Source organism: Lonchura striata, chromosome Z (genome assembly GCF_046129695.1).
Source record: "Lonchura striata isolate bLonStr1 chromosome Z, bLonStr1.mat, whole genome shotgun sequence".
Lineage (NCBI taxonomy): Eukaryota > Metazoa > Chordata > Aves > Passeriformes > Estrildidae > Lonchura > Lonchura striata.
The window spans coordinates 57,737,688-57,765,019 of NC_134642.1; the positions used below are offsets into that span (position 1 = coordinate 57,737,688).

The 27,332-nt window shown below is 55.0% G+C and overlaps 3 protein-coding genes across 3 annotated transcripts; all 3 read right to left on the reverse strand.

Moving 5' to 3' along the window:
* Positions 1-320: 320 nt before the first annotated feature.
* Positions 321-8,146, reverse strand: LOC144248223 (serine/threonine-protein kinase PAK 3-like). Its single transcript, XM_077790165.1, has 13 exons — positions 8,101-8,146; positions 7,607-7,720; positions 6,539-6,727; positions 5,135-5,148; positions 3,895-4,036; positions 3,488-3,551; positions 2,811-2,859; positions 2,533-2,645; positions 2,226-2,343; positions 1,380-1,479; positions 899-1,095; positions 665-802; positions 321-422 (listed from the first exon to the last, which is right to left on the reverse strand). Exons 1-13 carry the CDS (start codon positions 8,144-8,146, stop codon positions 321-323), a joined length of 1,386 nt encoding a protein of 461 aa, XP_077646291.1.
* A 1,413-nt stretch (positions 8,147-9,559) lies between these two features.
* Positions 9,560-17,385, reverse strand: LOC144248224 (serine/threonine-protein kinase PAK 3-like). The gene is made up of 13 exons (XM_077790166.1): positions 17,340-17,385; positions 16,846-16,959; positions 15,778-15,966; positions 14,374-14,387; positions 13,134-13,275; positions 12,727-12,790; positions 12,050-12,098; positions 11,772-11,884; positions 11,465-11,582; positions 10,619-10,718; positions 10,138-10,334; positions 9,904-10,041; positions 9,560-9,661 (listed from the first exon to the last, which is right to left on the reverse strand). Exons 1-13 carry the CDS (start codon positions 17,383-17,385, stop codon positions 9,560-9,562), a joined length of 1,386 nt encoding a protein of 461 aa, XP_077646292.1.
* Positions 17,386-18,798: 1,413 nt separating this feature from the next.
* LOC144248225 (serine/threonine-protein kinase PAK 3-like) lies at positions 18,799-26,625 on the reverse strand. Its single transcript, XM_077790167.1, has 13 exons — positions 26,580-26,625; positions 26,086-26,199; positions 25,018-25,206; positions 23,613-23,626; positions 22,373-22,514; positions 21,966-22,029; positions 21,289-21,337; positions 21,011-21,123; positions 20,704-20,821; positions 19,858-19,957; positions 19,377-19,573; positions 19,125-19,280; positions 18,799-18,900 (listed from the first exon to the last, which is right to left on the reverse strand). Exons 1-13 carry the CDS (start codon positions 26,623-26,625, stop codon positions 18,799-18,801), a joined length of 1,404 nt encoding a protein of 467 aa, XP_077646293.1.
* Between the last annotated feature and the right edge of the window lie 707 nt (positions 26,626-27,332).

The following is a 27,332-nucleotide window of genomic DNA, read 5'->3' on the forward strand; positions in this document are numbered from 1 at the left end:
AGAGAGCTCAGAACTTACCTAAATTAACAAGACTATATTCTAAGCTAAACTATCCTCTACTATCTAAGCTATCTAGATTCTACAGTCCTTTGAATTCTCTGCCTGAATTTCCTTAATTTTTAAAAGTTAATCTTTTCATGAAAAAAAAACCCAACAACGGTTTAAGTTGAACCTAGCTAAACTAAGAAAATTCCGGAACCATTACATTTCCTATCTACAGCACAGCCCCTTATTAAAAAGTCAGGGGATGGCTGAATCTCTGCCCAAACACAACACATCCCCTTGCCCCTGCTCGGAGCTGGCACGGCACAAGGGCCTCCTCAGGCGCAAGCGTCTCCTCTCCAGTCTTCCAGCACTTGCTTGGCTGAGGTGACCAGAGCAGCCAGGCTGGAGGCTGGCTCGCCTGAGGTCACAAACGGATGCTGCCCGGAAGAAAAACCAAAAAGAAGGGAACCCCCGTTACTTTCCATGAGCACATCCTCACGGGCCCAAGCAGGACTCCTTGGCTGCCCAAAAGACACACCAAGAGGACCGAGGGCAGCACATTCCCCGTGGGCCTTCCTCTCCTGGAAGCTGCCTCACCCACGCAGCCCACACTCCTCTTGATCCCTGGATGCAGGTGTCCTCAGCTGGCAGGGCTTTTTGCCCCTTTGCTTTTTCTCACCTGCAGGAGTTCCTGGGCAGACCAGCGCCTGTCCTCGTCTGCCTGCAGGCAGCAGCGCAGAAAGTCGCGCAGGAGAGCCGAGTGGTGCCTGGGGTTCTGCAGTTTCGGGGGCCCGTTCGTTTCTATCAGTTCAAAAACCTACAACACATGGATGGAAGAGGGCACTCTAGCTGCTCCTTTCCTAGCCACAACAGCTCTCTCCACACAGAGCCCCCTTTCTAAGCTGCACCTTACCCTGACACGGGCCATCCTCTCATAAGGAGCTTCCCCTTCCACCATTTCCAGCCCCATGATCCCCAGGGACCAGATGTCCACTTTGGGGCCGTAGGCTTCTCCTCTCACCACTTCCGGGGCCATCCAGCTGGGAGTGCCCACTCTGGAGCTGCGCTTGCTGCGCTCAGGGCTGAGCTGAGCGCAGAGGCCAAAGTCAGCTGAGGAGAAAAACAAAGCCTGTCAAAGCCAGCCACCGCTGGCAAACCGGCCTAAAGGATGGCCCACTCCAAGCCTGCCAAGGCCATGCCCAGTCTAGCTGAAAAGGCAGCTGAGCTTGCCTTCCCCGTGGCTGGAGCCAGGGAAATAGGGCATTGGCCATTTCAGAAACACCCTCACGATTCACGCGCTGGCTGAGCAGCGCTTCTGGGGAAGTGGCAGTCACCAAAAAGCAGCCCCACAGCACACGCGGGGAAGGCTGCCCCTGAGCAGGGACGATACCCACCCAGCTTGACAGATCCGTCCATGCCCACGAGAACGTTGCCGCTTTTGATGTCCCTGTGGATGACTTGGCGGGAATGAAGGAAATGCAGTCCTTGCAGGCACTGAGAGAGAAAGGAGGGAAGGAAAGTTAACATTCAGCATCTGATTTAATCCCAGAAGAAAGAAAAGGGCTCCAAGAGGTTGACAGCTTTCTCAGGGAATTGTGAAGGAGGGAGCACTAGCACGGCGCTGTCAAGAGCAAGAGCTTGCTGCTTCAACACTCTTAGAAGTGCTTTGGATATTTCAAAGCGAAGGCATCTGAGCTTGCACGAGTCCATCCTGCCATTGGTACCAAGCACGTGACCTTTGGCTGGCAAGCAGCATGGCAACGATTTCATTGGAAGCCCTGTGGCAGCAGAGGAGGAAGCAGCACATTAGACCTGTTTCAGAATCCCTCGCCATCTGGGCTGCAATGCCGTGCTTTGAAGCTGAGGACATCTCCTTCGCCCTCGGCTTGAAATTCTGCCACCCGCATGCGGGCTTAGAATGTCAAGGAATGTCGGACAGACGGACAGGCTCCAGACAAACATTCAGAGGCAAAGCTGAGAGGAGCAAGCCAGGAAATGAAACAAGTGAGTGTGCACGAGCGCCAGAGGACGGACAGCATGGAAGAGTGCAAGAACAGAGCCTAAGGCGTGCGGGGACTCCAGCAGGCAGTTCCCTTCAGATTAATGCTCTTTCTTCTGCTCTGTGTCGTGAGAGCAGCGCCAAAAGAAAGCCGGGGCCAAGAAATCTCTGCTCTCCTTAACCACCAGCTGACAAGAACCATCCTGGGCAGGCCAGGGGAAGCACAAGCGGGACGCCTCACCTCCCGACAGACGGCGCCTATCTGTCCTTCCTCCAGGTACACTGCCCGGAGCACATCGAACAACGTGCCGCCGTCCATGAACTCCATCACCAGCCAGAGCTCCGCATCCACCAGGTAGCTGAAAGAAGGAAACCACGGCATGGAGAGAGAGGAATGGGCACGGCTCAGGCACCCGAGGGTCTGACCCAGGCTTTTGCAACTGCTCTCCAAGCTACACATGCCAGAAGAGATTACTGAAAGCCAGCTGCAAACTCCTCCCGTGCACATGCAGATGTCTAAAGCTACATAGACGTGAGAATACCCCAACCTGTCTAAGTAGCTGACAATATTGGGATTCCTGCTGTCCCTCATCACCAAGATTTCATTGACAGCCAGCTCCTCAGACATCTTCTCCTGAAGAGACATTATCTTGATGGCCACCTACAAAGACATTGGCGACCATTAACTTGAGAAGTCGCTCCCTGCACGAGACCTCAAGGAACACGGAGCGAGCGCTCGTGCCATGACACAGTGAGCTGTGCCAAACTGCCCTGTTGCCAGACAGCAGAGCTTAGGGAGAAACTGCCGTGGGTATGGACACTTTACCTGTTGTCCTGTGCTGGTGTCGAGGGCTTTATAAACAGCTCCAAAGCCCCTAGAAAGAAAAGGGCAGCAGAAAAAGCCCTTTATAGCCCTGGCAGTGAAAGCAAGCCTAGGCAGGAGATCTCCCTAGGCTGCCTGGACTCCTTAGAAAACGCCTGGCTGCGGCGTCTCTTCAGCCGGCAGCACGGCAGCCCACCAGCCCTCTGCCATGCCGGACAGGGAACACGGAGCTCCCTCATGGAGACCAAGGACCCGTGCAAATCTCCAAGGCACACGCCCACTTGGTTCCATTCCAGTGGAAGGGGGGCTCGATCTCTGTGTGGCTTTGCGCACAGGTGTGCAAGTGGGCTTACATCTGGAGAAGACTAACTTGGAAAACACTGCCTTCAAGAACTGTCCTCAGACAGCTCTTGAGTGGCAAGGTGCCCTTGGAGGCCATACAGACACAGGGCCAGGAGATCTTCCAGGTCCTGCTCCTCACTGCTGCAAGCAAGGCGTCGCTTGCATCAAGTTGTCTTTGCTGATGCTTCCTGACTGCTCTGACTGAGCCGTCCTGAGAGGTGACAGGAGGCAAAGCCCGAGGCTGACCGCGTTTGGAACTGGCCTGACTTCACGCTGGATATTGCACAAGCTGAAGACCCGGCCCATGGTTTGTTCTATGGAGCAGACGTCACACTTACCCTCGTCCAAGTTCTTCAAATGCCCTGTATTTCTTCATTGGCTCACCCAGACTCACAATGCTCCCTGAGAGAGACAAAAGCAGTGCCAGGAGCTCACTTTCAACCGGCGGCCTTGCTGCCCACACAATCCAAAATGCATGCCCACTGTCAGGAGCTTGAGAGCTCCCTGGGGCCAGTCACTCGCGACGTGCCACAAAAGGCAGCCCAGGCAGAGCCAAGCCAGGCCCAGGTGCCCCCAGAGGCAGCAGGAACACCCCGAGCGCTCCCTCGCTGCCTCAAAGCACAACAACAGCTTCTGCAGAGAGGCCTCAGCGCCTCTGAGACCGAGGAGGAACTTCTGGCGCAGCCTGCACCGAGACAGGCAGACAACGCACTGCTCTGGCAGACAAGAAACACGGCAGACGTACTCCGTGTCTTCAGGCCCTGCTCCTCTCTCATCTCGGGCTGCTGGGCTGGGCTGCTGGATGAAGTGCCGGCAGCTGGGGGACAGCTGGCCGCTGCAGGCGATGCCGGTCCAGCGGCACGTTGAATGGCAGAGCCTGTCTTGAGCTGGGACCAGAAAGGATTGCCCGTCAGAAGGGCGGCTGGCACAGACGCCCCGGAGAGCACACGGCAAAAGCAAGGCCTTCGGAAGATGCTGTCGGCCACCGCCAGGCCTCCTCAGCTGGGGGCTTTTGGACGTCCCCTTCCCAAAGGCAATGGGAAAACCACTAAGGCTACTTCGATACAGCCCCTCATGGCCACTTCCATGCTCCATCGTGCTGGCCTTTCTGCACGACGAGTGGAACTAGCCATTGATGGGCTTGCAAAGATCCGCACAGAGATCAGAGCAGGGCTCCAGAGCCTTGTTGCGGTTCTTCCTCCTCCTGTGTTTTCCTGGGCAATGAAATCACCCTGGAGCTGGCATGCAACTGTCTGAGCAGAAGCCCAGAGCGTGTCCCTTCTCTGATCCCTTTCACCGATTTCCCCTCTGTATTTCAGGCATTAGGGGGCGGCCCTTCGGGGCTGCATTCCAGCCCTGCTGAGCCCCACCCGCCCTTTACAATGCAGAGCCCTCTAGGATTCTCCTCACCAAACCCTGCTCTGACCATGTGCAAGTGAAGCGCAGTCTACATCATGCCTGAACCTAAGTAGTCCATGGAGTGTGGCTTGTCCCTTCCAGGGGCCAGTGTTTCCCAAATATCCTGCAAGGCTGTCAGCTGAGTCTTTGGACCGCTCTGTCCGCTGGCCACAGGCGGCCCGCATCGCCAGGGGGCACAAGGGGCTCATTTCTACGCTGGGAATAATTGAATGCTGCCTCTTGTCTGATGCCAAGAGGCATTCTCGAGCCCTCTCAGCATCCCAGCAAAGTGATGCTCAAGTGTCAAAGTTCAGGACCCATTGGCCAGGGCTCCCTGGCTTGGCTGAAGCAGCACTAGGTCATGGCAGGCACACAGCCCCCAGCATCTTCAGCCGCAAGCAACAAGGGCTGGGCTTGAAGGCCTGGCTTGAAGCTTGGCCCTGCATCCAAGGCAGTGCCAGGCTCAGATGCCACTTACTGGCTCTGCAAGTTCAGCCTGTGGAGGGACAGCAGCTGGAGGCTTGATGCTGTTTTGCTCCTCTTCAGCCTCTCCATCTGTAACAGTGCCAGCCAGACGAGGCGCTGACCCTGCGGCTGAGCCCTGCAGACAGACAGAAGTGAGAGAGACTGGGAACAGCCAACCCTTGCAGCAGCTGCTTTCTACTGCGCTGGGAAAGCACCCAGAATAAGGGCAAATCATAGACTTGGATACAAGTGGCATTCTGAGTCATGAAAGCCCTCGGAAGATGGCTGAATGAGGTGCTACTGCCTCTTGCTGTGCATTTGATCTTCCATGCTGGCTAGAAGCAGCAAGACACCTTGGAGCTGTCACATTTGCTTTTCACCTCTTGAAAGGCTCTTGATGGGAAAATAAGGAAGGAGCCAGTGCTCCCTTTGCTACTGCTGCTGCCACCAGGCAGCTGGCCTTTCCTTCAGCCTCCCACGCTGGCACTCTACACTCTACTGCAACAGGCCAAGCTCACAGCTTGCTGCACAGTTCTAACACGCCAGCAACGTCAGGGGTTCCTTTGCCACTCACCAAAGCACAGGCTTTTCTCCATCCACGTGTGAGGTGACCTGCAGGGAGCAAGGGAAAAGGAACCAGAGGCCCTTAGAAAAGTGCCTTTTGCTGGGGGCTCCCACAGCACAAGTCATTCCCAACGGAGAGCATTTCCCTTTCCCAACATGCCTCCAGGAGCAAGAGCCCTTTCCCACAGCAAGCGAGAGAACAAACAAGGACACTAGAGTAGGCGCTGTCTACGTTTGGGCCTCTTTTGCCAGGAAAGAAACAGAAACACGGCCAAGGAAATGCAACAGCTCAAGCAGTTTTTCCTCTTCTCTTCCCAGTATTTTATAGATCGTTTTTTTAATTGCATGCACAAGCCATTCCCATCAATTGCTGGAAGACAATACAACAGCAAAGCTTCCACAAAGGGCCCCTTTGCTGTGGCAGCTCTCCGCTGCAGCGGCCCCAGAACAGCTCCTGCCTTCAGCAGCAAACCCTAACTGGACTGGAGTTTGTGCTGCATCGCCAGGGGAATGGCTACCTTGGCGCAGCCTAGAAAGGGTCAAGGCACACAGCCAAGGCCTCTAAATGGCAGCATTTGGAGCAAAAGGGGCTTTCCTTCACTCCTGGAGAGAGCCACAGGGTTTTGAGAAGTACTTCTGAGCATCTCCCCTCAGAGTCTACAATTTCCAGGTTGTCTTGGTTGAAGCAGCAAGCTGAGGAAATGACACACTCCACTGCCACGCGCTGTCCCGGGGAGGGAAGGCAAGCGCTGCAGGCTGCAAATTACATTGCAAACGCTCTGCACCTACCACCCAGTACAGATACCCCCTTCTTAGCTGATGCTGCTGGCAGGAGATTTACCAAACTGGTGGCATCCTAACGGCAGTTTTGTTCCCTGATCAACTCGGTCACTACCGCGGCGAATGGAGCAGAGCGAAGCAAAAGCCAGGGGACGCCAGCCCCAGGATAAACCTTTACTTACGAGTCAGGTGGGTCAGGTAATATCCAGAATAAGCAACGGTAAAGATGGTGCAAACCGCGGCACAGACCTGCCCGAACATTTTGGCCGTGCTCTGCTGCTTCGCACACTGAATGCCACCCAAGGGGTAAAGCAAGACTCCTCTCGGGGTGCAGGCCGTCTGCTGAGAACTCCTTGGTCGCAAGGATCCTCCTGCAGGGAGCGAGCGGAAAAGCTGCTCTGGACAACCAGGCCTCGGGCTCACCGGGACATCGCTGTGCTGTGACGCGGCACTGTGACGTGGCACCGCTCCCTTGACCTCACAATAGCAGCTGCTCTGGGTTTGTTGTGCCCAGCAACCAAACCTTCTGTACAGATGACGCAAAAGAAAAGCCTGGGAAGTTCTGCTCAGTCGTGAAGCAGCAGAACATGTCCTTCCAGTCCATAAGCCAGAGCTCAAGGCGTCCCAGGGCAACTCAGAAGACACGGCAGCCCAGCCTGCACGCGAGAACAGAAAGCAAGTGTGCTTCTTCTCCCTGGCATCTTAGTTGGTTCTGAAAAGCCAGCTTCTTCCATGACATGTAGGGGGAAAAAGAAGCAAAGAAAATAAATTTCCAGGAGTATTGCAGCGTGCAGATGCTTCTTGAGCACACCGGTGCATGCTGATTTTTTCTCCCACTCTGTTTGCTGCACGGCCTCCCTTTTGTGGCAGGGAGATGCTGGCTTAGCTCTTGACACAAAGCTCCTCTTGTCCTGCTTGCTCTTTCTCTGGCCACTGAAAGCCTCAGAACAACCACAGGAGCTCTGCAGTGGTTCCTGGGCTGCCACAGTTGTGTTGTGTTGGAGCTCTGGCAGCAGCCTGCAGCCCACTGCTCTGCAATGCCCTGCAGATGTTGAGCCCAAGGAAGGGCCCTTTGGAACAGGCCAAAGCCACAGTCTCACAGATGTTTGCCCAGGCTCCATGCTCCCTGTAAGATTCCTGGCGGACACTTGCACAGCCACATCCCAATGAAAATGAGTTGTAGTCATTCCCCTCTCTGTTAAAATCTTCAGCTAGACCCAGGAGCCAGCTTGAAAGCAGAAAGGAATTACTGCGTGAGACGGCAGAAAAGTGCACGCAACTCCTCTGGAAATCAACTCGGTTCACCTGTAGAACAAGGATGCCAGACTTGCTTTCCTGGTGACTCCGCACCCGCAAGTCCTCTGCTGGTGGACAGCACAGTCCAGTCTTTCAAGGAGCTTTACCCTGGGCTCCTCACACTTCAGAAGCTGAGGGTGGCATTTCAAAATCAATGCAATTGATGCAAGGCCCAGCACTATCTTCAAATTCTCTTGCTGAAACACTGCAGTAGTTACCCAGAAGGATTGCCTCCATTGGAAAGCATCTCATTTTCCCCATTTCCAAGTCCGCTCACATCAACCAGCAAATTGTAGGGCTTTGGAGAAGGAGGAATGACACGGTAGCATGGAAAGCCCAGTGTAGGCCCTCAGGCCCCCTTGAGCAGGGCGCTTTGGTGCCCCAGAGGTTCAAGAGAGGGAAGCGTAAGGAAGACGTGCCCTTTCGACCCTCCTTTACTCCTCAGCACCAAGTGACCGCCAGGAAACGGGGGACAGCCAGGCCAGGTCCCTCATCCTAACCCAGCGTGAGGGGCAGCTGGCACGGAGGGACACAAGGGCACGGTGGGGAACATCTCAGCCAGGCAGGTGGGGCGGTGTGGGGCAGCTGTCGGGGAAGGTGTGTGGGGCAGGCCAGGGCCACTCTGGCAAGGGGGAGAGCCTTGGGCCGCTCGGAAGCAGCGCAAAGCCGTGAACGGGAGAGCCTGTCCGCAGCGCACAGCTTGGAAGGCACTGACCAGCTTAGGCACAGCATGACACGCAAGGGAACACTCCAGGGCTCTGGGGGGTTTAGAGGTTTTATTGCCAGTCATGCTGAAAGCAAGAGCTGGAACAGAGCATCTCCTGGTTACTTCACCATCTTCATCTTCCTCAATCTGTCCTCCAGGTGGCCTCCTCCAGGTGGCCAGTTCAGGCAGACAACTCGTGGGACATGCCTGCTCCAGATCTGCTCAATCCCACATTCTTCTTGGATAGCTCAATTCTTCTGATGACAATTCATTCATTTCTCCTTAAGGGATAATTCTGAGCTTCCCTACATCAACACTACTCTACTCTTTTCTAAACAATGCTTCATGACTGAAGCCTTCTATGGTCTCTAGTCCTAACTAAAGACAGCTAAGCTCAGAAAACCTCAAAACATTACATTTCCTATCTACAGCAGAGCTCCTCGTAAAACTCAGGGGATGGCTGAAGCTCTGCCTATGCACGATCCATCCCCGTTTCCCTCCCCTGAGCTGGCAGGGCACGAGGGCCTCCTCAGGCGCAGGCGTCTGCACGCCAGTTTTCCTGCACTTGCTTTCCCCACTTGCGGTAAGCAAAGCTGCTTACCTCAGCGTGATCTCTGGGCCTCTGCAAGGGACTGTCCAGCTTAGCTAGAGCATGGCAAGGAAGGGAGTCTTCCAACGCTCGACCTATGTCAGAGTTTTATTGCCACTCTGGCTGAAACAAAGTGTCCCCTCACTACTTCTGCATCTTTATCATTCTGCCCGGCAGCTGGCCTGATCAGGCTGACAGCTTGTAGCGCCTGCACAGTGCACTTCTGCTGCATCACAGCTTTTCCTCTCACAGCTTAATTCTGATTATGACAATTCCTTCTTTTCTACTTAAAAGAGAGCTCAGAACTTACCTAAATTAACAAGACTATATTCTAAGCTAAACTATCCTCTACTATCTAAGCTATCTAGATTCTACAGTCCTTTGAATTCTCTGCCTGAATTTCCTTAATTTTTAAAAGTTAATCTTTTCATGAAAAAAAAACCCAACAACGGTTTAAGTTGAACCTAGCTAAACTAAGAAAATTCCGGAACCATTACATTTCCTATCTACAGCACAGCCCCTTATTAAAAAGTCAGGGGATGGCTGAATCTCTGCCCAAACACAACACATCCCCTTGCCCCTGCTCGGAGCTGGCACGGCACAAGGGCCTCCTCAGGCGCAAGCGTCTCCTCTCCAGTCTTCCAGCACTTGCTTGGCTGAGGTGACCAGAGCAGCCAGGCTGGAGGCTGGCTCGCCTGAGGTCACAAACGGATGCTGCCCGGAAGAAAAACCAAAAAGAAGGGAACCCCCGTTACTTTCCGTGAGCACATCCTCACGGGCCCAAGCAGGACTCCTTGGCTGCCCAAAAGACACACCAAGAGGACCGAGGGCAGCACATTCCCCGTGGGCCTTCCTCTCCTGGAAGCTGCCTCACCCACGCAGCCCACACTCCTCTTGATCCCTGGATGCAGGTGTCCTCAGCTGGCAGGGCTTTTTGCCCCTTTGCTTTTTCTCACCTGCAGGAGTTCCTGGGCAGACCAGCGCCTGTCCTCGTCTGCCTGCAGGCAGCAGCGCAGAAAGTCGCGCAGGAGAGCCGAGTGGTGCCTGGGGTTCTGCAGTTTCGGGGGCCCGTTCGTTTCTATCAGTTCAAAAACCTACAACACATGGATGGAAGAGGGCACTCTAGCTGCTCCTTTCCTAGCCACAACAGCTCTCTCCACACAGAGCCCCCTTTCTAAGCTGCACCTTACCCTGACACGGGCCATCCTCTCATAAGGAGCTTCCCCTTCCACCATTTCCAGCCCCATGATCCCCAGGGACCAGATGTCCACTTTGGGGCCGTAGGCTTCTCCTCTCACCACTTCCGGGGCCATCCAGCTGGGAGTGCCCACTCTGGAGCTGCGCTTGCTGCGCTCAGGGCTGAGCTGAGCGCAGAGGCCAAAGTCAGCTGAGGAGAAAAACAAAGCCTGTCAAAGCCAGCCACCGCTGGCAAACCGGCCTAAAGGATGGCCCACTCCAAGCCTGCCAAGGCCATGCCCAGTCTAGCTGAAAAGGCAGCTGAGCTTGCCTTCCCCGTGGCTGGAGCCAGGGAAATAGGGCATTGGCCATTTCAGAAACACCCTCACGATTCACGCGCTGGCTGAGCAGCGCTTCTGGGGAAGTGGCAGTCACCAAAAAGCAGCCCCACAGCACACGCGGGGAAGGCTGCCCCTGAGCAGGGACGATACCCACCCAGCTTGACAGATCCGTCCATGCCCACGAGAACGTTGCCGCTTTTGATGTCCCTGTGGATGACTTGGCGGGAATGAAGGAAATGCAGTCCTTGCAGGCACTGAGAGAGAAAGGAGGGAAGGAAAGTTAACATTCAGCATCTGATTTAATCCCAGAAGAAAGAAAAGGGCTCCAAGAGGTTGACAGCTTTCTCAGGGAATTGTGAAGGAGGGAGCACTAGCACGGCGCTGTCAAGAGCAAGAGCTTGCTGCTTCAACACTCTTAGAAGTGCTTTGGATATTTCAAAGCGAAGGCATCTGAGCTTGCACGAGTCCATCCTGCCATTGGTACCAAGCACGTGACCTTTGGCTGGCAAGCAGCATGGCAACGATTTCATTGGAAGCCCTGTGGCAGCAGAGGAGGAAGCAGCACATTAGACCTGTTTCAGAATCCCTCGCCATCTGGGCTGCAATGCCGTGCTTTGAAGCTGAGGACATCTCCTTCGCCCTCGGCTTGAAATTCTGCCACCCGCATGCGGGCTTAGAATGTCAAGGAATGTCGGACAGACGGACAGGCTCCAGACAAACATTCAGAGGCAAAGCTGAGAGGAGCAAGCCAGGAAATGAAACAAGTGAGTGTGCACGAGCGCCAGAGGACGGACAGCATGGAAGAGTGCAAGAACAGAGCCTAAGGCGTGCGGGGACTCCAGCAGGCAGTTCCCTTCAGATTAATGCTCTTTCTTCTGCTCTGTGTCGTGAGAGCAGCGCCAAAAGAAAGCCGGGGCCAAGAAATCTCTGCTCTCCTTAACCACCAGCTGACAAGAACCATCCTGGGCAGGCCAGGGGAAGCACAAGCGGGACGCCTCACCTCCCGACAGACGGCGCCTATCTGTCCTTCCTCCAGGTACACTGCCCGGAGCACATCGAACAACGTGCCGCCGTCCATGAACTCCATCACCAGCCAGAGCTCCGCATCCACCAGGTAGCTGAAAGAAGGAAACCACGGCATGGAGAGAGAGGAATGGGCACGGCTCAGGCACTCGAGGGCCTGACCCAGGCTTTTGCAACTGCTCTCCAAGCTACACATGCCAGAAGAGATTACTGAAAGCCAGCTGCAAACTCCTCCCGTGCACATGCAGATGTCTAAAGCTACATAGACGTGAGAATACCCCAACCTGTCTAAGTAGCTGACAATATTGGGATTCCTGCTGTCCCTCATCACCAAGATTTCATTGACAGCCAGCTCCTCAGACATCTTCTCCTGAAGAGACATTATCTTGATGGCCACCTACAAAGACATTGGCCACCATTAACTTGAGAAGTCGCTCCCTGCACGAGACCTCAAGGAACACGGAGCGAGCGCTCGTGCCATGACACAGTGAGCTGTGCCAAACTGCCCTGTTGCCAGACAGCAGAGCTTAGGGAGAAACTGCCGCGGGTATGGACACTTTACCTGTTGTCCTGTGCTGGTGTCGAGGGCTTTATAAACAGCTCCAAAGCCCCTAGAAAGAAAAGGGCAGCAGAAAAAGCCCTTTATAGCCCTGGCAGTGAAAGCAAGCCTAGGCAGGAGATCTCCCTAGGCTGCCTGGACTCCTTAGAAAACGCCTGGCTGCGGCGTCTCTTCAGCCGGCAGCACGGCAGCCCACCAGCCCTCTGCCATGCCGGACAGGGAACACGGAGCTCCCTCATGGAGACCAAGGACCCGTGCAAATCTCCAAGGCACACGCCCACTTGGTTCCATTCCAGTGGAAGGGGGGCTCGATCTCTGTGTGGCTTTGCGCACAGGTGTGCAAGTGGGCTTACATCTGGAGAAGACTAACTTGGAAAACACTGCCTTCAAGAACTGTCCTCAGGCAGCTCTTGAGTGGCAAGGTGCCCTTGGAGGCCATACAGACACAGGGCCAGGAGATCTTCCAGGTCCTGCTCCTCACTGCTGCAAGCAAGGCGTCGCTTGCATCAAGTTGTCTTTGCTGATGCTTCCTGACTGCTCTGACTGAGCCGTCCTGAGAGGTGACAGGAGGCAAAGCCCGAGGCTGACCGCGTTTGGAACTGGCCTGACTTCACGCTGGATATTGCACAAGCTGAAGACCCGGCCCACGGTTTGTTCTATGGAGCAGACGTCACACTTACCCTCGTCCAAGTTCTTCAAATGCCCTGTATTTCTTCATTGGCTCGCCCAGACTCACAATGCTCCCTGAGAGAGACAAAAGCAGTGCCAGGAGCTCACTTTCAACCGGAGGCCTTGCTGCCCACACAATCCAAAATGCATGCCCACTGTCAGGAGCTTGAGAGCTCCCTGGGGCCAGTCACTCGCGACGTGCCACAAAAGGCAGCCCAGGCAGAGCCAAGCCAGGCCCAGGTGCCCCCAGAGGCAGCAGGAACACCCCGCACGCTCCCTCGCTGCCTCAAAGCACAACAACAGCTTCTGCAGAGAGGCCTCAGCGCCTCTGAGACCGAGGAGGAACTTCTGGCGCAGCCTGCACCGAGACACGCAGACAACGCACTGCTCTGGCAGACAAGAAACACGGCAGACGTACTCAGTGTCTTCAGGCCCTGCTCCTCTCTCATCTCGGGCTGCTGGGCTGGGCTGCTGGATGAAGTGCCGGCAGCTGGGGGACAGCTGGCCGCTGCAGGCGATGCCGGTCCAGCGGCACGTTGAATGGCAGAGCCTGTCTTGAGCTGGGACCAGAAAGGATTGCCCGTCAGAAGGGCGGCTGGCACAGACGCCCCGGAGAGCACACGGCAAAAGCAAGGCCTTCGGAAGATGCTGTCGGCCACCGCCAGGCCTCCTCAGCTGGGGGCTTTTGGACGTCCCCTTCCCAAAGGCAATGGGAAAACCACTAAGGCTACTTCGATACAGCCCTTCATGGCCACTTCCATGCTCCATCGTGCTGGCCTTTCTGCACGACGAGTGGAACTAGCCATTGATGGGCTTGCAAAGATCCGCACAGAGATCAGAACAGGGCTCCAGAGCCTTGTTGCGGTTCTTCCTCCTCCTGTGTTTTCCTGGGCAATGAAATCACCCTGGAGCTGGCATGCAACTGTCTGAGCAGAAGCCCAGAGCGTGTCCCTTCTCTGATCCCTTTCACCAATTTCCCCTCTGTATTTCAGGCATTAGGGGGCGGCCCTTCGGGGCTGCATTCCAGCCCTGCTGAGCCCCACCCGCCCTTTACAATGCAGAGCCCTCTAGGATTCTCCTCACCAAACCCTGCTCTGACCATGTGCAAGTGAAGCGCAGTCTACATCATGCCTGAACCTAAGTAGTCCATGGAGTGTGGCTTGTCCCTTCCAGGGGCCAGTGTTTCCCAAATATCCTGCAAGGCTGTCAGCTGAGTCTTTGGACCGCTCTGTCCGCTGGCCACAGGCGGCCCGCATCGCCAGGGGGCACAAGGGGCTCATTTCTACGCTGGGAATAATTGAATGCTGCCTCTTGTCTGATGCCAAGAGGCATTCTCGAGCCCTCTCAGCATCCCAGCAAAGTGATGCTCAAGTGTCAAAGTTCAGGACCCATTGGCCAGGGCTCCCTGGCTTGGCTGAAGCAGCACTAGGTCATGGCAGGCGCACAGCCCCCAGCATCTTCAGCCGCAAGCAACAAGGGCTGGGCTTGAAGGCCTGGCTTGAAGCTTGGCCCTGCACCCAAGGCAGTGCCAGGCTCAGATGCCACTTACTGGCTCTGCAAGTTCAGCCTGTGGAGGGACAGCAGCTGGAGGCTTGATGCTGTTTTGCTCCTCTTCAGCCTCTCCATCTGTAACAGTGCCAGCCAGACGAGGCGCTGACCCTGCGGCTGAGCCCTGCAGACAGACAGAAGTGAGAGAGACTGGGAACAGCCAACCCTTGCAGCAGCTGCTTTCTACTGCGCTGGGAAAGCACCCAGAATAAGGGCAAATCATAGACTTGGATACAAGTGGCATTCTGAGTCATGAAAGCCCTCGGAAGATGGCTGAATGAGGTGCTACTGCCTCTTGCTGTGCATTTGATCTTCCATGCTGGCTAGAAGCAGCAAGACACCTTGGAGCTGTCACATTAGCTTTTCACCTCTTGAAAGGCTCTTGATGGGAAAATAAGGAAGGAGCCAGTGCTCCCTTTGCTACTGCTGCTGCCACCAGGCAGCTGGCCTTTCCTTCAGCCTCCCACGCTGGCACTCTACACTCTACTGCAACAGGCCAAGCTCACAGCTTGCTGCACAGTTCTAACACGCCAGCAACGTCAGGGGTTCCTTTGCCACTCACCAAAGCACAGGCTTTTCTCCATCCACGTGTGAGGTGACCTGCAGGGAGCAAGGGAAAAGGAACCAGAGGCCCTTAGAAAAGTGCCTTTTGCTGGGGGCTCCCACAGCACAAGTCATTCCCAACGGAGAGCATTTCCCTTTCCCAACATGCCTCCAGGAGCAAGAGCCCTTTCCCACAGCAAGCGAGAGAACAAACAAGGACACTAGAGTAGGCGCTGTCTACGTTTGGGCCTCTTTTGCCAGGAAAGAAACAGAAACACGGCCAAGGAAATGCAACAGCTCAAGCAGTTTTTCCTCTTCTCTTCCCAGTATTTTATAGATCGTTTTTTTAATTGCATGCACAAGCCATTCCCATCAATTGCTGGAAGACAATACAACAGCAAAGCTTCCACAAAGGGCCCCTTTGCTGTGGCAGCTCTCCGCTGCAGCGGCCCCAGAACAGCTCCTGCCTTCAGCAGCAAACCCTAACTGGACTGGAGTTTGTGCTGCATCGCCAGGGGAATGGCTACCTTGGCGCAGCCTAGAAAGGGTCAAGGCACACAGCCAAGGCCTCTAAATGGCAGCATTTGGAGCAAAAGGGGCTTTCCTTCACTCCTGGAGAGAGCCACAGGGTTTTGAGAAGTACTTCTGAGCATCTCCCCTCAGAGTCTACAATTTCCAGGTTGTCTTGGTTGAAGCAGCAAGCTGAGGAAATGACACACTCCACTGCCACGCGCTGTCCCGGGGAGGGAAGGCAAGCGCTGCAGGCTGCAAATTACATTGCAAACGCTCTGCACCTACCACCCAGTACAGATACCCCCTTCTTAGCTGATGCTGCTGGCAGGAGATTTACCAAACTGGTGGCATCCTAACGGCAGTTTTGTTCCCTGATCAACTCGGTCACTACCGCGGCGAATGGAGCAGAGCGAAGCAAAAGCCAGGGGACGCCAGCCCCAGGATAAACCTTTACTTACGAGTCAGGTGGGTCAGGTAATATCCAGAATAAGCAACGGTAAAGATGGTGCAAACCGCGGCACAGACCTGCCCGAACATTTTGGCCGTGCTCTGCTGCTTCGCACACTGAATGCCACCCAAGGGGTAAAGCAAGACTCCTCTCGGGGTGCAGGCCGTCTCCTGAGAACTCCTTGGTCGCAGGGATCCTCCTGCAGGGAGCGAGCGGAAAAGCTGCTCTGGACAACCAGGCCTCGGGCTCACCGGGACATCGCTGTGCTGTGACGCGGCACTGTGACGTGGCACCGCTCCCTTGACCTCACAATAGCAGCTGCTCTGGGTTTGTTGTGCCCAGCAACCAAACCTTCTGTACAGATGACGCAAAAGAAAAGCCTGGGAAGTTCTGCTCAGTCGTGAAGCAGCAGAACATGTCCTTCCAGTCCATAAGCCAGAGCTCAAGGCGTCCCAGGGCAACTCGGAAGACACGGCGGCCCAGCCTGCACGCGAGAACAGAAAGCAAGTGTGCTTCTTCTCCCTGGCATCTTAGTTGGTTCTGAAAAGCCAGCTTCTTCCATGACATGTAGGGGGAAAAAGAAGCAAAGAAAATAAATTTCCAGGAGTATTGCAGCGTGCAGATGCTTCTTGAGCACACCGGTGCATGCTGATTTTTTCTCCCACTCTGTTTGCTGCACGGCCTCCCTTTTGTGGCAGGGAGATGCTGGCTTAGCTCTTGACACAAAGCTCCTCTTGTCCTGCTTGCTCTTTCTCTGGCCACTGAAAGCCTCAGAACAACCACAGGAGCTCTGCAGTGGTTCCTGGGCTGCCACAGTTGTGTTGTGTTGGAGCTCTGGCAGCAGCCTGCAGCCCACTGCTCTGCAATGCCCTGCAGATGTCGAGCCCAAGGAAGGGCCCTTTGGAACAGGCCAAAGCCACAGTCTCACAGATGTTTGCCCAGGCTCCATGCTCCCTGTAAGATTCCTGGCGGACACTTGCACAGCCACATCCCAATGAAAATGAGTTGTAGTCATTCCCCTCTCTGTTAAAATCTTCAGCTAGACCCAGGAGCCAGCTTGAAAGCAGAAAGGAATTACTGCGTGAGACGGCAGAAAAGTGCACGCAACTCCTCTGGAAATCAACTCGGTTCACCTGTAGAACAAGGATGCCAGACTTGCTTTCCTGGTGACTCCGCACCCGCAAGTCCTCTGCTGGTGGACAGCACAGTCCAGTCTTTCAAGGAGCTTTACCCTGGGCTCCTCACACTTCAGAAGCTGAGGGTGGCATTTCAAAATCAATGCAATTGATGCAAGGCCCAGCACTATCTTCAAATTCTCTTGCTGAAACACTGCAGTAGTTACCCAGAAGGATTGCCTCCATTGGAAAGCATCTCATTTTCCCCATTTCCAAGTCCGCTCACATCAACCAGCAAATTGTAGGGCTTTGGAGAAGGAGGAATGACACGGTAGCATGGAAAGCCCAGTGTAGGCCCTCAGGCCCCCTTGAGCAGGGCGCTTTGGTGCCCCAGAGGTTCAAGAGAGGGAAGCGTAAGGAAGACGTGCCCTTTCGACCCTCCTTTACTCCTCAGCACCAAGTGACCGCCAGGAAACGGGGGACAGCCAGGCCAGGTCCCTCATCCTGACCCAGCGTGAGGGGCAGCTGGCACGGAGGGACACAAGGGCACGGTGGGGAACATCTCAGCCAGGCAGGTGGGGCGGTGTGGGGCAGCTGTCGGGGAAGGTGTGTGGGGCAGGCCAGGGCCACTCTGGCAAGGGGGAGAGCCTTGGGCCGCTCGGAAGCAGCGCAAAGCCGTGAACGGGAGAGCCCGTCCGCAGCGCACAGCTTGGAAGGCACTGACCAGCTTAGGCACAGCGTGACACGCAAGGGAACACTCCAGGGCTCTGGGGGGTTTAGAGGTTTTATTGCCAGTCATGCTGAAAGCAAGAGCTGGAACAGAGCATCTCCTGGTTACTTCACCATCTTCATCTTCCTCAATCTGTCCTCCAGGTGGCCTCCTCCAGGTGGCCAGTTCAGGCAGACAACTCGTGGGACATGCCTGCTCCAGATCTGCTCAATCCCACATTCTTCTTGGATAGCTCAATTCTTCTGATGACAATTCATTCATTTCTCCTTAAGGGATAATTCTGAGCTTCCCTACATCAACACTACTCTACTCTTTTCTAAACAATGCTTCATGAATGAAGCCTTCTATGGTCTCTAGTCCTAACTAAAGACAGCTAAGCTCAGAAAACCTCAAAACATTACATTTCCTATCTACAGCAGAGCTCCTCGTAAAACTCAGGGGATGGCTGAAGCTCTGCCTATGCACGATCCATCCCCGTTTCCCTCCCCTGAGCTGGCAGGGCACGAGGGCCTCCTCAGGCGCAGGCGTCTGCACGCCAGTTTTCCTGCACTTGCTTTCCCCACTTGCGGTAAGCAAAGCTGCTTACCTCAGCGTGATCTCTGGGCCTCTGCAAGGGACTGTCCAGCTTAGCTAGAGCATGGCAAGGAAGGGAGTCTTCCAACGCTCGGCCTATGTCAGAGTTTTATTGCCACTCTGGCTGAAACAAAGTGTCCCCTCACTACTTCTGCATCTTTATCATTCTGCCCGGCAGCTGGCCTGATCAGGCTGACAGCTTGTAGCGCCTGCACAGTGCACTTCTGCTGCATCACAGCTTTTCCTCTCACAGCTTAATTCTGATTATGACAATTCCTTCTTTTCTACTTAAAAGAGAGCTCAGAACTTACCTAAATTAACAAGACTATATTCTAAGCTAAACTATCCTCTACTATCTAAGCTATCTAGATTCTACAGTCCTTTGAATTCTCTGCCTGAATTTCCTTAATTTTTAAAAGTTAATCTTTTCATGAAAAAAAAACCCAACAACGGTTTAAGTTGAACCTAGCTAAACTAAGAAAATTCCGGAACCATTACATTTCCTATCTACAGCACAGCCCCTTATTAAAAAGTCAGGGGATGGCTGAATCTCTGCCCAAACACAACACATCCCCTTGCCCCTGCTCGGAGCTGGCACGGCACAAGGGCCTCCTCAGGCGCAAGCGTCTCCTCTCCAGTCTTCCAGCACTTGCTTGGCTGAGGTGACCAGAGCAGCCAGGCTGGAGGCTGGCTCGCCTGAGGTCACAAACGGATGCTGCCCGGAAGAAAAACCAAAAAGAAGGGAACCCCCGTTACTTTCCATGAGCACATCCTCACGGGCCCAAGCAGGACTCCTTGGCTGCCCAAAAGACACACCAAGAGGACCGAGGGCAGCACATTCCCCGTGGGCCTTCCTCTCCTGGAAGCTGCCTCACCCACGCAGCCCACACTCCTCTTGATCCCTGGATGCAGGTGTCCTCAGCTGGCAGGGCTTTTTGCCCCTTTGCTTTTTCTCACCTGCAGGAGTTCCTGGGCAGACCAGCGCCTGTCCTCGTCTGCCTGCAGGCAGCAGCGCAGAAAGTCGCGCAGGAGAGCCGAGTGGTGCCTGGGGTTCTGCAGTTTCGGGGGCCCGTTCATTTCTATCAGTTCAAAAACCTACAACACATGGATGGAAGAGGGCACTCTAGCTGCTCCTTTCCTAGCCACAACAGCTCTCTCCACACAGAGCCCCCTTTCTAAGCTGCACCTTACCCTGACACGGGCCATCCTCTCATAAGGAGCTTCCCCTTCCACCATTTCCAGCCCCATGATCCCCAGGGACCAGATGTCCACTTTGGGGCCGTAGGCTTCTCCTCTCACCACTTCCGGGGCCATCCAGCTGGGAGTGCCCACTCTGGAGCTGCGCTTGCTGCGCTCAGGGCTGAGCTGAGCGCAGAGGCCAAAGTCAGCTGAGGAGAAAAACAAAGCCTGTCAAAGCCAGCCACCGCTGGCAAACCGGCCTAAAGGATGGCCCACTCCAAGCCTGCCAAGGCCATGCCCAGTCTAGCTGAAAAGGCAGCTGAGCTTGCCTTCCCTGTGGCTGGAGCCAGGGAAATAGGGCATTGGCCATTTCAGAAACACCCTCACGATTCACGCGCTGGCTGAGCAGCGCTTCTGGGGAAGTGGCAGTCACCAAAAAGCAGCCCCACAGCACACGCGGGGAAGGCTGCCCCTGAGCAGGGACGATACCCACCCAGCTTGACAGATCCGTCCATGCCCACGAGAACGTTGCCGCTTTTGATGTCCCTGTGGATGACTTGGCGGGAATGAAGGAAATGCAGTCCTTGCAGGCACTGAGAGAGAAAGGAGGGAAGGAAAGTTAACATTCAGCATCTGATTTAATCCCAGAAGAAAGAAAAGGGCTCCAAGAGGTTGACAGCTTTCTCAGGGAATTGTGAAGGAGGGAGCACTAGCACGGCGCTGTCAAGAGCAAGAGCTTGCTGCTTCAACACTCTTAGAAGTGCTTTGGATATTTCAAAGCGAAGGCATCTGAGCTTGCACGAGTCCATCCTGCCATTGGTACCAAGCACGTGACCTTTGGCTGGCAAGCAGCATGGCAACGATTTCATTGGAAGCCCTGTGGCAGCAGAGGAGGAAGCAGCACATTAGACCTGTTTCAGAATCCCTCGCCATCTGGGCTGCAATGCCGTGCTTTGAAGCTGAGGACATCTCCTTCGCCCTCGGCTTGAAATTCTGCCACCCGCATGCGGGCTTAGAATGTCAAGGAATGTCGGACAGACGGACAGGCTCCAGACAAACATTCAGAGGCAAAGCTGAGAGGAGCAAGCCAGGAAATGAAACAAGTGAGTGTGCACGAGCGCCAGAGGACGGACAGCATGGAAGAGTGCAAGAACAGAGCCTAAGGCGTGCGGGGACTCCAGCAGGCAGTTCCCTTCAGATTAATGCTCTTTCTTCTGCTCTGTGTCGTGAGAGCAGCGCCAAAAGAAAGCCGGGGCCAAGAAATCTCTGCTCTCCTTAACCACCAGCTGACAAGAACCATCCTGGGCAGGCCAGGGGAAGCACAAGCGGGACGCCTCACCTCCCGACAGACGGCGCCTATCTGTCCTTCCTCCAGGTACACTGCCCGGAGCACATCGAACAACGTGCCGCCGTCCATGAACTCCATCACCAGCCAGAGCTCCGCATCCACCAGGTAGCTGAAAGAAGGAAACCACGGCATGGAGAGAGAGGAATCGGCACGGCTCAGGCACCCGAGGGTCTGACCCAGGTTTTTGCAACTGCTCTCCAAGCTACACATGCCAGAAGAGATTACTGAAAGCCAGCTGCAAACTCCTCCCGTGCACATGCAGATGTCTAAAGCTACATAGACGTGAGAATACCCCAACCTGTCTAAGTAGCTGACAATATTGGGATTCCTGCTGTCCCTCATCACCAAGATTTCATTGACAGCCAGCTCCTCAGACATCTTCTCCTGAAGAGACATTATCTTGATGGCCACCTACAAAGACATTGGCCACCATTAACTTGAGAAGTCGCTCCCTGCACGAGACCTCAAGGAACACGGAGCGAGCGCTCGTGCCATGACACAGCGAGCTGTGCCAAACTGCCCTGTTGCCAGACAGCAGAGCTTAGGGAGAAACTGCTGCGGGTATGGACACTATACCTGTTGTCCTGTGCTGGTGTCGAGGGCTTTATAAACAGCTCCAAAGCCCCTAGAAAGAAAAGGGCAGCAGAAAAAGCCCTTTATAGCCCTGGCAGTGAAAGCAAGCCTAGGCAGGAGATCTCCCTAGGCTGCCTGGACTCCTTAGAAAACGCCTGGCTGCGGCGTCTCTTCAGCCGGCAGCACGGCAGCCCACCAGCCCTCTGCCATGCCGGACAGGGAACACGGAGCTCCCTCATGGAGACCAAGGACCCGTGCAAATCTCCAAGGCACACGCCCACTTGGTTCCATTCCAGTGGAAGGGGGGCTCGATCTCTGTGTGGCTTTGCGCACAGGTGTGCAAGTGGGCTTACATCTGGAGAAGACTAACTTGGAAAACACTGCCTTCAAGAACTGTCCTCAGACAGCTCTTGAGTGGCAAGGTGCCCTTGGAGGCCATACAGACACAGGGCCAGGAGATCTTCCAGGTCCTGCTCCTCACTGCTGCAAGCAAGGCGTCGCTTGCATCAAGTTGTCTTTGCTGATGCTTCCTGACTGCTCTGACTGAGCCGTCCTGAGAGGTGACAGGAGGCAAAGCCCGAGGCTGACCGCGTTTGGAACTGGCCTGACTTCACGCTGGATATTGCACAAGCTGAAGACCCGGCCCACGGTTTGTTCTATGGAGCAGACGTCACACTTACCCTCGTCCAAGTTCTTCAAATGCCCTGTATTTCTTCATTGGCTCGCCCAGACTCACAATGCTCCCTGAGAGAGACAAAAGCAGTGCCAGGAGCTCACTTTCAACCGGAGGCCTTGCTGCCCACACAATCCAAAATGCATGCCCACTGTCAGGAGCTTGAGAGCTCCCTGGGGCCAGTCACTCGCGACGTGCCACAAAAGGCAGCCCAGGCAGAGCCAAGCCAGGCCCAGGTGCCCCCAGAGGCAGCAGGAACACCCCGAGCGCTCCCTCGCTGCCTCAAAGCACAACAACAGCCTCTGCAGAGAGGCCTCAGCGCCTCTGAGACCGAGGAGGAACTTCTGGCGCAGCCTGCACCGAGACAGGCAGACAACGCACTGCTCTGGCAGACAAGAAACACGGCAGACGTACTCCGTGTCTTCAGGCCCTGCTCCTCTCTCATCTCGGGCTGCTGGGCTGGGCTGCTGGATGAAGTGCCGGCAGCTGGGGGACAGCTGGCCGCTGCAGGCGATGCCGGTCCAGCGGCACGTTGAATGGCAGAGCCTGTCTTGAGCTGGGACCAGAAAGGATTGCCCGTCAGAAGGGCGGCTGGCACAGACGCCCCGGAGAGCACACGGCAAAAGCAAGGCCTTCGGAAGATGCTGTCGGCCACCGCCAGGCCTCCTCAGCTGGGGGCTTTTGGACGTCCCCTTCCCAAAGGCAATGGGAAAACCACTAAGGCTACTTCGATACAGCCCCTCATGGCCACTTCCATGCTCCATCGTGCTGGCCTTTCTGCACGACGAGTGGAACTAGCCATTGATGGGCTTGCAAAGATCCGCACAGAGATCAGAACAGGGCTCCAGAGCCTTGTTGCGGTTCTTCTTCCTCCTGTGTTTTCCTGGGCAATGAAATCACCCTGGAGCTGGCATGCAACTGTCTGAGCAGAAGCCCAGAGCGTGTCCCTTCTCTGATCCCTTTCACCGATTTCCCCTCTGTATTTCAGGCATTAGGGGGCGGCCCTTCGGGGCTGCATTCCAGCCCTGCTGAGCCCCACCCGCCCTTTACAATGCAGAGCCCTCTAGGATTCTCCTCACCAAACCCTGCTCTGACCATGTGCAAGTGAAGCGCAGTCTACATCATGCCTGAACCTAAGTAGTCCATGGAGTGTGGCTTGTCCCTTCCAGGGGCCAGTGTTTCCCAAATATTCTGCAAGGCTGTCAGCTGAGTCTTTGGACTGCTCTGTCCGCTGGCCACAGGCGGCCCGCATCGCCAGGGGGCACAAGGGGCTCATTTCTACGCTGGGAATAATTGAATGCTGCCTCTTGTCTGATGCCAAGAGGCATTCTCGAGCCCTCTCAGCATCCCAGCAAAGTGATGCTCAAGTGTCAAAGTTCAGGACCCACTGGCCAGGGCTCCCTGGCTTGGCTGAAGCAGCACTAGGTCATGGCAGGCACACAGCCCCCAGCATCTTCAGCCGCAAGCAACAAGGGCTGGGCTTGAAGGCCTGGCTTGAAGCTTGGCCCTGCATCCAAGGCAGTGCCAGGCTCAGATGCCACTTACTGGCTCTGCAAGTTCAGCCTGTGGAGGGACAGCAGCTGGAGGCTTGCTGCTGTTTTGCTCCTCTTCAGCCTCTCCCTCTGTAACAGTGCCAGCCAGACGAGGCGCTGACCCTGCGGCTGAGCCCTGCAGACAGACAGAAGTGAGAGAGACTGGGAACAGCCAACCCTTGCAGCAGCTGCTTTCTACTGCGCTGGGAAAGCACCCAGAATAAGGGCAAATCATAGACTTGGATACAAGTGGCATTCTGAGTCATGAAAGCCCTCGGAAGATGGCTGAATGAGGTGCTACTGCCTCTTGCTGTGCATTTGATCTTCCATGCTGGCTAGAAGCAGCAAGACACCTTGGAGCTGTCACATTTGCTTTTCACCTCTTGAAAGGCTCTTGATGGGAAAATAAGGAAGGAGCCAGTGCTCCCTTTGCTACTGCTGCTGCCACCAGGCAGCTGGCCTTTCCTTCAGCCTCCCACGCTGGCACTCTACACTCTACTGCAACAGGCCAAGCTCACAGCTTGCTGCACAGTTCTAACATGCCAGCAACGTCAGGGGTTCCTTTGCCGCTCACCAAAGCACAGGCTTTTCTCCATCCACGTGTGAGGTGACCTGCAGGGAGCAAGGGAAAAGGAACCAGAGGCCCTTAGAAAAGTGCCTTTTGCTGGGGGCTCCCACAGCACAAGTCATTCCCAACGGAGAGCATTTCCCTTTCCCAACATGCCTCCAGGAGCAAGAGCCCTTTCCCACAGCAAGCGAGAGAACAAACAAGGACACTAGAGTAGGCGCTGTCTACGTTTGGGCCTCTTTTGCCAGGAAAGAAACAGAAACACGGCCAAGGAAATGCAACAGCTCAAGCAGTTTTTCCTCTTCTCTTCCCAGTATTTTATAGATCGTTTTTTTTAATTGCATGCACAAGCCATTCCCATCAATTGCTGGAAGACAATACAACAGCAAAGCTTCCACAAAGGGCCCCTTTGCTGTGGCAGCTCTCCGCTGCAGTGGCCCCAGAACAGCTCCTGCCTTCAGCAGCAAACCCTAACTGGACTGGAGTTTGTGCTGCATCGCCAGGGGAATGGCTACCTTGGGGCAGCCTAGAAAGGGTCAAGGCACACAGCCAAGGCCTCTAAATGGCAGCATTTGGAGCAAAAGGGGCTTTCCTTCACTCCTGGAGAGAGCCACAGGGTTTTGAGAAGTACTTCTGAGCATCTCCCCTCAGAGTCTACAATTTCCAGGTTGTCTTGGTTGAAGCAGCAAGCTGAGGAAATGACACACTCCACTGCCACGCGCTGTCCCGGGGAGGGAAGGCAAGCACTGCAGGCTGCAAATTACATTGCAAACGCTCTGCACCTACCACCCAGTACAGATACCCCCTTCTTAGCTGATGCTGCTGGCAGGAGATTTACCAAACTGGTGGCATCCTAACGGCAGTTTTGTTCCCTGATCAACTCGGTCACTACCGCGGCGAATGGAGCAGAGCGAAGCAAAAGCCAGGGGACGCCAGCCCCAGGATAAACCTTTACTTACGAGTCAGGTGGGTCAGGTAATATCCAGAATAAGCAACGGTAAAGATGGTGCAAACCGCGGCACAGACCTGCCCGAACATTTTGGCCGTGCTCTGCTGCTTCGCACACTGAATGCCACCCAAGGGGTAAAGCAAGACTCCTCTCGGGGTGCAGGCCGTCTCCTGAGAACTCCTTGGTCGCAGGGATCCTCCTGCAGGGAGCGAGCGGAAAAGCTGCTCTGGACAACCAGGCCTCGGGCTCACCGGGACATCGCTGTGCTGTGACGCGGCACTGTGACGTGGCACCGCTCCCTTGACCTCACAATAGCAGCTGCTCTGGGTTTGTTGTGCCCAGCAACCAAACCTTCTGTACAGATGACGCAAAAGAAAAGCCTGGGAAGTTCTGCTCAGTCGTGAAGCAGCAGAACATGTCCTTCCAGTCCATAAGCCAGAGCTCAAGGCGTCCCAGGGCAACTCAGAAGAAACGGCAGCCCAGCCTGCACGCGAGAACAGAAAGCAAGTGTGCTTCTTCTCCCTGGCATCTTAGTTGGTTCTGAAAAGCCAGCTTCTTCCATGACATGTAGGGGGAAAAAGAAGCAAAGAAAAAAAATTTCCAGGAGTATTGCAGCGTGCAGATGCTTCTTGAGCACACCGGTGCATGCTGATTTTTTCTCCCACTCTGTTTGCTGCACGGCCTCCCTTTTGTGGCAGGGAGATGCTGGCTTAGCTCTTGACACAAAGCTCCTCTTGTCCTGCTTGCTCTTTCTCTGGCCACTGAAAGCCTCAGAACAGCCACAGGAGCTCTGCAGTGGTTCCTGGGCTGCCACAGTTGTGTTGTGTTGGAGCTCTGGCAGCAGCCTGCAGCCCACTGCTCTGCAATGCCCTGCAGATGTCGAGCCCAAGGAAGGGCCCTTTGGAACAGGCCAAAGCCACAGTCTCACAGATGTTTGCCCAGGCTCCATGCTCCCTGTAAGATTCCTGGCGGACACTTGCACAGCCACATCCCAATGAAAATGAGTTGTAGTCATTCCCCTCTCTGTTAAAATCTTCAGCTAGACCCAGGAGCCAGCTTGAAAGCGGAAAGGAATTACTGCGTGAGACGGCGGAAAAGTGCACGCAACTCCTCTGGAAATCAACTCGGTTCACCTGTAGAACAAGGATGCCAGACTTGCTTTCCTGGTGACTCCGCACCCGCAAGTCCTCTGCTGGTGGACAGCACAGTCCAGTCTTTCAAGGAGCTTTACCCTGGGCTCCTCACACTTCAGAAGCTGAGGGTGGCATTTCAAAATCAATGCAATTGATGCAAGGCCCAGCACTATCTTCAAATTCTCTTGCTGAAACACTGCAGTAGTTACCCAGAAGGATTGCCTCCATTGGAAAGCATCTCATTTTCCCCATTTCCAAGTCCGCTCACATCAACCAGCAAATTGTAGGGCTTTGGAGAAGGAGGAATGACACGGTAGCATGGAAAGCCCAGTGTAGGCCCTCAGGCCCCCTTGAGCAGGGCGCTTTGGTGCCCCAGAGGTTCAAGAGAGGGAAGCGTAAGGAAGACGTGCCCTTTCGACCCTCCTTTACTCCTCAGCACCAAGTGACCGCCAGGAAACGGGGGACAGCCAGGCCAGGTCCCTCATCCTGACCCAGCGTGAGGGGCAGCTGGCACGGAGGGACACAAGGGCACGGTGGGGAACATCTCAGCCAGGCAGGTGGGCGGTGTGGGGCAGCTGTCGGGGAAGGTGTGTGGGGCAGGCCAGGGCCACTCTGGCAAGGGGGAGAGCCTTGGGCCGCTCGGAAGCAGCGCAAAGCCGTGAACGGGAGAGCCTGTCCGCAGCGCACAGCTTGGAAGGCACTGACCAGCTTAGGCACAGCGTGACACGCAAGGGAACACTCCAGGGCTCTGGGGGGTTTAGAGGTTTTATTGCCAGTCATGCTGAAAGCAAGAGCTGGAACAGAGCATCTCCTGGTTACTTCACCATCTTCATCTTCCTCAATCTGTCCTCCAGGTGGCCTCCTCCAGGTGGCCAGTTCAGGCAGACAACTCGTGGGACATGCCTGCTCCAGATCTGCTCAATCCCACATTCTTCTTGGATAGCTCAATTCTTCTGATGACAATTCATTCATTTCTCCTTAAGGGATAATTCTGAGCTTCCCTACATCAACACTACTCTACTCTTTTCTAAACAATGCTTCATGACTGAAGCCTTCTATGGTCTCTAGTCCTAACTAAAGACAGCTAAGCTCAGAAAACCTCAAAACATTACATTTCCTATCTACAGCAGAGCTCCTCGTAAAACTCAGGGGATGGCTGAAGCTCTGCCTATGCACGATCCATCCCCGTTTC